The 11,123-nt window shown below is 33.4% G+C and overlaps 1 protein-coding gene across 2 annotated transcripts in view; it reads right to left on the bottom strand.

Annotated features, from left to right (window-relative positions):
• Positions 1-1,630: 1,630 nt before the first annotated feature.
• Positions 1,631-11,123, bottom strand: part of ZMYM2 (zinc finger MYM-type containing 2) — a 69,384-nt gene continuing 59,891 nt past the window's right edge. For both annotated transcript variants that reach the window (XM_019815621.3, XM_019815643.2), the window contains 4 exons: positions 5,352-5,466; positions 4,308-4,559; positions 3,925-4,045; positions 1,631-2,499 (listed from right to left, as the gene is read on the bottom strand). In XM_019815621.3, the coding sequence (XP_019671180.1) occupies positions 2,307-2,499; positions 3,925-4,045; positions 4,308-4,559; positions 5,352-5,466 (681 nt within the window). In that variant the 3' untranslated portion in view covers positions 1,631-2,306. The remainder of the gene's footprint in view (positions 2,500-3,924; positions 4,046-4,307; positions 4,560-5,351; positions 5,467-11,123) is intronic.

The following is an 11,123-nucleotide window of genomic DNA, read 5'->3' as shown; positions in this document are numbered from 1 at the left end:
GGACATCCAGGAACCAATGAAATGTATTCTAGGTGAAATAAGTTTCACAGAACAAACAATTCTTATAAAGTTTTGTTTTTCTTTTCCCCCTGAGAGTCAAGTTAATCCTTGGATTGCATTCAAGACAAAAACAAGAGCTCTAAATCCTCAATCATGTCGAGATCAAAATTATGTAGACATTTCTGTTTTAGAAAAGCTAGTGTACAATAAAGGAGATGTAAATAGCCAGACAAGGTGCTTAACAGCACCGCGGCAGAAATGTATGGTATTTGGGAGAATAAACACTAAGTGACATTTGGGGAAAACGTTATTGCTCTTGATGGAATATAGCACCACTGTGAAGAATAAAAGATGGCTAGGATTAACCACCTTTTAATCAACAATATGCATTTATAGGAAAAGTGCTTAAAGTACTTCTGGAAAAAGGTTAAGTGTGAGGAAATTTTTATAGTATATATTTTAAATGTTACCCAGTTTTCTTAATTAAATAGACAATGAGCACTCTATTTTAGTAAAGTAACATCAGATTTGCTGTGTGATTATGAAATCAACAAATATAAAATTAAGGGACAGGTATGTTATTCAAACTTATAAAACAAATTAGGACATTATAAAGTAATTTTATGCCAAAACCATTTCTGATAATTATTGCTTTAAAATACAGTGATTATACTTGTGAATTTTTCTATATCATGATTGAGAAAATTTCTTCTGAATACTAACATTTATCCTAAGCAAAGGAGAAATACCTAAGGGATGTGTAGACGTTGCCTAATCACTGTGGAAAATAGCCCAAATTCCACCCCCCCACCCCCCGCAACAATTTTAAAAACCTAATGTCACCATGGTGAGTCAGGAATTAGAAACAAAACAATATGATTACATACATGCTCTATGAAGTCAGCCAAATGGTTTCTTTATAATAATTTGCAGCCAGCATTTTGCTCAGTCTCTATCAAGTAGGATTTTAAGTAAACTTCCTTATTCTAAAAGAAAAGGTCTAAACAGATAAATTGCTATGCAGAAGCACAAAGTTTTAAAATGCTTTTATCTTCTATAAGAAGTAATTTTAAAAGCCAAACAATCTAACATTAAATGTGATTTCCTTTGAGATAGACTTTATCCATCAGTTTCTTTCTTTGTTCTTCAATCATCTGAAATATCAGAATCACTACACTGGTAATCTTCATAGTAAAAATGTGATACTCTCTTATTTAAACTTGATCGACCTTCTGTAACAACTATTTTAGGAGCGGCATCTCTAAAAATAATTTTATCCAATGTATCCATCAGTCATATTTGAAGGCAATATAAAAATCCTAATAAAGTTGGTAAAGTTTTAGAGTACTACTCAGATACTGCAACATGATCTGTATCTTTAAGGGGAAAAAAGAAAAATCAAACTTCTATAAATGAATGGGATTTTGGATACTTATGGTTGGCACAGAAAACAGAATTTTGTACTTTCATTGGACATTTTTACAAAGAAAATGTCTCAATGATCATGTTTTCAACATCATTCTTCATATATATATATATACACACACATATATACATACATATATATATATACACACACATATATATATATATATTATTGACTGGGGTGATGCAGAAAGCCACAAATGAGAAAAGGACACTAAGGTTTTAATAAGGGGAACAAAAAGTTGTTTTCACCAGTATAGATTCACATTACAGTACACCAATATCGACAGCATTCTCTTGTCTATTTTTGGTACAGAAGATGGTATCTCTCTACATAACCTTGTAAGGCTTCAGTAACTAAAACGTAAAACAAACAAACAAAACCCCCAAAAAACAAAACAAAAAACCCAGCCTATTAGTTTACAGTTTATTTTAAAAATTCGGAAAGACACTGCAAGTTCTAAACTTTTAGTAGTGCTACCCATACACAACCATCTGGTAAAGAACCCAGTAAAAGAGCCTCCTTTCAAGGAAGCTTTGCAACAGTAGAGTTGTGCAATATGGATGTTTCTTACTACAAGAAAAAAATTATACATGGCACATTCTCATTCGTATTTTGTAATGTAAAAAGTTACAAACATACCTAATCAAATAAATAATAAAAAAAGAATTTGAATGTATTTGTTAAGTATCCTAAAACCACTACATAGAATAATGGCAACTTTCACTCACAGATTATTTACATGGTAATACCCAGTGTGGGTACACTGCTACAAAACTCAAAACAGAAGGAGTAAACTTGAAATGTTTTCCATAATAAAGATCTAGCAGCATGACTATCTAATGCTGTTTTATCCCGATTGCTTCTGAAACGTTCCTTTTTAGTCTGTGTCTTCGTCCAGTTCATAATTGTCTTTATCATAAATATCTTTTACTAAAAGAACCCGTACAAGCATATTTTCCAAGGTGTTTCGGTCCAGTGAAGTAGATGTGTACCAGACAGGGCTATCTGTAGAACTAGAGCATTCTGGTTGCAAATAAAAAACATCCATTCTCTGATTAAGATTCTGTGGACTTTGGGAGAAAGGAGAAAGTCAATTTCACAGTATATATACAAAATTCCCCACAACTTTCTTTTCGTCTTCCAAGAACAATGCTGTTACTACTAACCATATTATGTGGTCAGATCATGTCATTACTTATATTAATTTTTTTTATCATTAAGATATTTTCAAAGTTAATTTCTGTGATAAAAGATTATTTTCCCACCATTTGAATTCCGTTATTTCACTGAATCCAAAACACCATCAAAAGAAATAATATTTTTAATCATTATTTTAATGTTGCCACTAAACAAGTAGAACACTGTCAATTATAATTTTAAGTTGTATCAATTATAACATGCATCCCAGTTTCAGCGATAGTAAAATTTGAAAAGTGTGTCTTAAAATTGATGAAATATAGTAGCCCATAAAATAAAAATACCTAATAGCATTATACAATAGAAATTTAACTTTTAAAATACCAACAATACTGAGATAGGGATTTCCAAATAAGAGTTACCACCACTGGAAGATCTAACACTGTTGCAGCCGAACAGGGCTACCCCAAACCAGTCAAAAATATTACTATTATCTGTAGATGACATCATTAGTTCTTAAGAACTCATTTGGGGACCTATCTATAATTTATACAACTTAACATAAGGAAATGAACTCTTAGTTCATACTAAGCCTTCGAAAATTAAAGAGTACATATATATAAAGCAATGGACAAGCATAAAATAGTTTATGATCTCTAAACATCTCAATGGTTTAACATTTTCTAAAATGCCTGTTGGTATTAGATTGAGGGAACAAAGTGGTGGTATAGTTGAAAAGTATAGTTACTTTCAGAACACTATGTAAGACCTTCTTAAAGGAACGTTTTCTCTTACATGTAAAGATTTCATTTTCATCTCCATCTATCTATTCTACCTTTGAACATACCTTTTCACCAGGGGGTGGGTAAACTATAGCCCATCACTTGTTTGTCTCAGGTTTTAGAACACAATAAAACTGTATACTACAAGTACTATAAAAATACTGTAGGGCCATTTATTTATAATAGTATATGGCTGGTTTCTGGCTATAACAACAGAATGGATTAACTTCAATAGAGACTCTATAGCCTAAAAAGCCTAAAATATTTACTATCTGACCCTTTACAAAAAAAAGTTTGTGTCCTATGCTTTATTATTGGAATTGCTGTAATTTAAAAGATGACAATAATAGTAGCAACTTCACTAAACAACAATTTCTTAACATATGCTTGAACCTTAAAGTATGAAGTATAAGCTAGGTATTTTACAATAATGAGACTTACAAACATTAGATGTGAGTGAGAAGTGAGAGAAAAATCTAAGAAAGATTAGCGAAAAATGTCACCTCTTGGTAGTGTTAAATTCAAGGAAACTAACCTATACTACCATTTAAAAAGTTAAATATCATTAACACTTACCTTTTAGACAAGTAGCATTCAAACATTTTCACAGGACATCTAGAAGGATTGGCTGTATTTTCAATTTGTTCAAATACTGGCTCATCATCTTCATGTTTTCTTTTTCCAGTAGTAATTTTATCTTAAAAAATAAAAATTACATGAACTTCCTGAGACTAATCTTGAAGAAAGAATAGTACTATTCACTCCTTGTATCTGTTATACCAAATATGTGGCTTTTTCAAACAAAATGAACTAAGATGTCTTAAGAAGATAGAGGTTGTCTTACTTTATGAAAATGGCAGTCCTTAGAGTCTTAACAAGTGACCCAGGTGGTCTTTACTAAGGCAAAGTTTGGCCATCCCTGCCACAGACAATACAAAAATAAAAATACGTTACACTACCTTCATTATCTGTTCCACATAAGGAAGACACTTGGTATCGAAGACATGCTTTGTTTTCCATTGTTAAAGGATTTTTTTTCCAGTGCCTAAACACAGTGCCAAAGGAAAGTCTTAAGTGTTGTTCCACTGTTTTCAGACCAAAATACTTAGTGTTAAAGTAGAACAGGGTATTCAGAAGAGCTACTGGAGAGTGTGATCCCAGTTGTTTTATCCTCCAGAGATAATCTTCTTCGACTCGAGAAAATATTGACCCTTAAACAGAAATATTTTTTAAAAATTACAACAAATAAAATAATGATCATTTAACCATCTAAAAAAAAAAGTTAATTCAAGAACAAACCTATTTCAATCCTCCATTCACACCAGGTCAAAACACACTTTCAGAATTACCTATACAGCTCTATGACAAAAGAAGCTAGGGAATACACAAGACTATGGTGCTAGCATCTCTGGAATAAGAGACTAGATGTTTGCTTCTGGTCTTCTATAGGACAAGCACACAACGGTCAGAAAGGAACTTAAATCTGCATGATTGCTGGGGAAAAAAAATAGGTGATTTCCATTCACAAACACATTTTCTTCACACATCTAAAACAGATTTCTTAGAGAAATTTGTATCACAATATCCACAGCAGGGCTTAAGAATACACACCCAGTTTCTTGCTCCAGAGAAAGCAGGTCACATTTATTACAAAGTTCTTTACAAACACTAGTTATCAACTACATTCATTTCTAATTCAACAAAAGATGAACAGATGAGTTCATGAATAAGTACTCTGAAAAATACACTAATTTAAATTATTTCCTAATTATTTTTAACATACTTTCTGTAAAAATAAAAATCCCAGTAGCAAGTCAGCAACACTTTTATTTAAGAGAGGATTACCTCAAGAACCAGAATACTCATAGGAGACAGATACAATAGTACAGAAGTTACATTAAAAACTCTCAATCCTGAAAAATTTTACATATATACATATGTATATATGTAAATATACATATGTATCTCTTATATATATAAGAGAGACAGCAAGCGAGCATTACCATCTGGAAGTATACTTGGTTGCCAACTTCGAAGTATTTTATTCAATTCTTGCTCAAATGTCTGGTATCCTGGATCAATGAATATGTTGTCTTTTCGATTACTACCACACAAGTACTACAATAAAAAAAAAAAAAGTTTCTTGAAGGAAAACCAGATTATAAAGAGTGAATATATACTTATACAATATGTCTTAAGAAAGAAAGCTTTTATCTAAAAAAAAAAAAAACAACCAAAAATCAAAAACCAAAAAACCAGGCACACTAACATAATACAACAGGAGAGATTACTGGCTTTATCTATATACCTAGAAATCATAAAGAATCAAAGTTGCCAATTACTCTTTGACTTAAAAAACTCAAAGCTGAAATACAAACCCAAGAATCCAGAATGTAAGAACTAGCAGAAATCTTCAGTCTGTCAGATAAAAACAGAATATCTGGTTCCAATGTTCATTATATAGAACATGGAGAAAACAAAATTAGATTTTCAAGTAAGAGTAATTAAATTATAAATTATTACAGAAAAATTCTGAATTGGATGAAATGTTATTCTGCAGTGGTCTGAGGGTCTCTTCTAGCACTCAATTGTTAAGGAATGCTTTTTTACTTACTGCTCCTAACTCCTGTGAGTCAGTACAAACTTGACTCTAATAACTCACTATGACAAATCTTAACAATGAGAGTTGTTAAGGAATGATTTAAAAACTAAAGTTTGCAAAGTCCATCTCCAGTGGAATCTGGAATAAAATAATGTAAAAGTTAAATGTATGGCAACAACAGCACAAAGGGGCAGGCGATGAGAAACGGACATTGTTATAAGGTTCATACGTAATACATAAAGTGGTACAATAATATTTGAGGGTAGATAATGAACTGAAGACCCGTATTATAAATCCTAGGGCAACCACAACAAAACTATTTAAGAGGCAAAAAATAAACCAACAGTAGAGACAAAACAGAATCACAGAAAAATAACTAATTCAAAAGAAAGCAGAGGAAAAAAAAAACCAATAATGAACAGATAAAACAAATACAAAACAACCAATGGCAGATTCTCATCCAACGGCAGCCGTGATTATACTAAGCATAAAAGATCTAAACCAGGGTGGCAAATGAGAGCCAAAACTGGTTCAGTGCCTATTTTTGTCAATAAAGTTTCCTTGAAACACAGACACAAGTGACATCTGCATATTGCCAAAGTCTGTTTTCATACTGCAATGGCAGAGCTGAATGGGTGCATGATATATCAGTGTGGCCTGCAAAGACAAATAAAACATTTACTATCTGGTTCTTTATATACAGGGGAAAAAAAGGTTTGTTGGTCTAAACATACCAAGACAAAGATTGGTCAATTGGACTTAAAAAAAAAAAAAAAAAAGCCAGGCCCAACAATATGCTGCTTAACAAGAAACCTACTTTTTTTAAGTTTTATTTTCTTTAAAATAATCTCTATACCCAGCACGGGTTTGAACTTACAACCCCAAGATCAAGAGTTGCATGCTCTTCCAACTTAGCCAGGTGCTCCAAGACACCTAACTTTAAATATGCAGACACAGATAAATGAAAAGAATGGAAAAAAAAAAACACCATATAATAATCAAATATCAGACTAGCATATCATCATCTGAACTGATCATTATAATGTTAGTCCTGCTAGTCAGAAGGGAGACAGCATAATTTCAAAATGGCAGAACAAAAATTCGTAACTGATACCTTGCGAATAGGATGACAAACCAGGTGCCTGGCAATCAATGAAGTGACAGTGTCAGATCCCTTCCCTACTGATGAGTTAGAGGGCAGAAATTCTATAAAAATACCTGGAAATTCTCAGTGTTAGGACTGTAGCATTAATTGGTTAAAATACAATGTCACAATTCAATCTGTTTAATGTTTTTTAATGTAAAGTTGATGCCCATTATACAAAACAACTGCAGAAGTGAAATCCTCATGTTCAGAACAGCAATTTTTCTTTTGTTCTTACCATTTAAAGCAGCAATCATAATGAGAGAAATGATCCTGAAGTAATTTTCAGCTATAAGTCAAGCAATAAGGGGGAAATAACTTTTTTTTTAATGTTTATTCACTTTTGAGAGAGTGCGAATGGGGGAGGGGCAGAGAGAGAGGGGGAGACAGAAACCAAAGCAGGCTCCAGGCTCTGAGCTGTCAGCACAGAGCCCGAAACGGGGCTTTCAATTCACAGAGAGATCATGACCTGAGCTAAAGTCGGACGCTTAATTGAGCCACCCAGGCACCCCAAGGGGGAAATAATTTCTATGTACATTCAGAACCTTAACAACAAGCCAAAAACTACCATGCTTCCAACTCCACTTTACTGCAAGTAGCTCCTAAAAGATGTGCTTTTTTTGGCAATCCCTGATAAATCAAAAGATCTGCTGCTCTTATTGTTACAGAGGAATGACGATAAGCTTTATTAGTCATTGCTGTAGTATTCAAAGCAATACTATATTATGGTATAGCTGTTATTTTCCATTAAGGCAGTCCCAATTTACAAACACCCAATCTACACAACTTATGAACACCTAATCTGCCCCATCACCAAAGCGCAGTAACTTTTGCTTTTCAGAAGCAAAGGAGAAGCCATCAACACCTCCTAGGAAGTAACCCTGGAAAAAACACGGTGATGGGTCAGGCTTGTCTAAAGAGTATCAATCTTTTTTTCTTTTTTAAGTTAATTTATTTTGAGAGAGAGAGAGAGAGAGAGAGAGAGAGAGAGAGAGGAGGAGAAGAAGAAGAAGAAGAAGAAGAAAGGAGGAGGAGGAGGAGGAGGAGGAGGGGGAGGAGGAGGGGGAGGAGGAGGAGGAGGAGAGAGAGAATCCCAAGCAGGCTCCTCACTGCCAGCGCTGAGCCTGACACATGGCTTGATCTCATGAACCATGAGATCATGACCTGAGCCGAAATCAAGAGTCAGACACTTAACCAACTGAGCCACCCAAGTGCCCCAAGAGTAGCAACCTTAATAAAAATTTTTACTAAAAAATAATTACTAAATAATTACAGAATTATTTAAATTAATAAGTATTCTCTTTCCAAAATATAAATTCCTTTATAAGGGTTCTGGTTTCTCATTGCATTTAGAATGCTTTGGAACAATATTTGAGAGAACTAGAGATCCAGAGATAATTTTGGAACCACTGCACAGAGTATCATTGAGCAACAAAACATAGTGTGATCTACACATATAATTTTAAATTTTCTAAAACTTCTAAAATTTTTTTAGAAGTTATAGTTAAATATTTTATTTAACCCAATATATCTAAAACATTACTTTAAACATACAAAACTTAATCAGATATTTTACATTTTTATTTATTATATATATTTTTTAGGTTTATTTATTTATTTTGAGACAGAGACAGTGTGAGTGGGAGAAGGGCAGAAAGAGAAGGAGACAGAGAATCCCAAATAGGCTCTGCACCATCAGCACAGAGGAGCTCAACTTGGGGCTCAAACCCATGAAACCGTGAGATCATGACCTGAGCCAAAACCAGGAGTCAGATGCTTAACTTACTGAGCCACCCAGGCGCCCCTTCCTAGAAATCTTTTTTTTTTTTTTAATTTTTAAAGTTTATTTATTTATTTTGACAGAGACAGAGATAATGCGAGTGGGGAGGGGCAGAAAGAGAAGGAGACAGAATACATTTTACATTTTTAAAATATAAATTCTTTGAAATCTTATGTGTATTTTACACGTAGAGAACTTATTTCAGATGAGCTAAGTTTCAAGGGCTCTGTTCTCTTTTGGATTAAAAATGCAAAGCAGCACATTGGTAACTATCTATCTACTTAAGCAGAAATTCTGGCACTGGTATTTGAGAAGTAGAATATAAGTCTACTAACATAGTTGAAAATCATATGTTTTAGAAAATGTTCAGTCAGTAACATGTTTGTTTAGACATGAATTGTCACTAATATATATGTAATGAGAATGTTTTTAGAAAATTAGCTAAGCAAAACCTATTATACGTAACAATATGCATAACAATTTATAAATAGTATGTTGAGAATATAAGACACTCATCATTTAAGGGTTATTAGATATATTTAAGAGATTGTACTTATAGGTGTCTAAAATTGATGGTTTTATAAAATGCTACTTGCATAAAGCTTCATTAAAAACAATGTAAACACAACCCACCATTAATTTAGCTACAAATCAGCAGCTCTGCACAATAATTTGTGTTTCAGTAATATTATTCCAACCCTCAGCTGCCTACCTCCAAAGCAAAAAAAAAAAAAAAAAAAAATCAAGTGTGATCTTTAAAAAATGCTTAAAACCTTTTCCTGTTTCAACCTGGATAAAAGATGTCTAAACATTTTAACAATAAATACAGGCCCTTTGCTGCATGACTGTTACCTACTTCATATCCCACCTGCACCCAAAGCTCTCTACACTTCATATTCTACATTCCAGCCATGCCAAGCAGTTCCTGGAAACCTGTGCCCTGTATATATTTTTCTCTGTTCTTGAAATGCCATTGTTCTTCCCTCATCCCTCCTGCCTAGAATTTCTAGATTTACTTCAAAGTTCAATTTAAAGATCTTCCCCACTATTTTCTCAGATTACATCCTTATAGAACCAATTAGTCCCACCTCTGTGCCACCGACATACCATACCATGAGAACAACACTGTTTAAATATTATTTTTGTATGTGTTCCAAATCCTTGGGCAGAACATATTACAGCTTTTAAGTCAGACTGCTTACCAGATTCAAAATATATGAGCTATATAAACTCAGGTGAGCTACTTAATTTTCCTTCATCATTAAAAAATGGTGAGAAGAATAGTAAGGTTGTTGAGAGGATTAAATGACATGTCAAGCAGTTAGTACAGTGCATGGAAATCAGTAAATAGTGTAAAAAAAAAAAAAGTAATCTCTAATATCTACTCCAATGTTCAGTGTTCAGCATACAATAAACAGTTAACTAATGTCTCCTGAAGAAACCAATGAAAGAAGGTTAGCAAAACTCTGAATGCATTACACCACTGCTGTGAAAAATAAGGCAAATTCTTAAGGCCCTTCTGAATCAAAGATTAAATACATTTTAAAATGTTATACATATTTTAAGAGAATTTTTAAAAGTTCTATATAATAGAACTCAAATTAACAAGCTCAAATTAATAAGTGAGTTTACTCTAGTTTTTAATATAGTAAATGGAGATCTAACTCTTCTCGAAAAAAGCATTTTTCAAGATAAGAAATTTTGGGAAAATTTTTGGAAAATGAGAATAACTATCTAGAATAAACAAAGAATTCTCACAAATGGAAAGAGATAAACAACCCAACAAAGCAAAACTTCACAGAAAAGCTAACTCAAATGGCCAAATAAAAGATCCTCAGCACTTTTGGGAAGCAGTATCGTGATAGCTTTTACAATAAAAAGTATGTTTGGGCACCTGGGTGGCTAGTCGGTTAAGTGTCAGACTTTGGCTCAGGTCATGATCTCACAATTTCGTGAGTTCGAGCCCTGTGTCACGCTCCGCACTTAACAGCACAGAGCCTGCTTGAGATTCTCCCCTTCTCTCTCTCTGCCCCTCCCCCGCTTGCATGTGCACGTTCTAAGTAAATAAACTTAAAAAATAAAATAAAACATATGCTTTTTTTATGGTCTAATAATACCCTTTCAGAAATCTAATCTCATAGAAATAAGATCTTTAAGATCTTTAGGATCAGGGCACCTGGGTGGCTCGTTGGTTAAGCATCGGACTTTGGCTCAGGTCATGATCTCACAGTTTGTGGGTTCGAGCCCCG

Source organism: Felis catus, chromosome A1 (assembly GCF_018350175.1).
Source record: "Felis catus isolate Fca126 chromosome A1, F.catus_Fca126_mat1.0, whole genome shotgun sequence".
NCBI lineage: Eukaryota > Metazoa > Chordata > Mammalia > Carnivora > Felidae > Felis > Felis catus.
The sequence above is the reverse complement of the archived record's forward strand: the minus strand, read 5'-3'. Positions and strand labels throughout refer to the sequence as shown.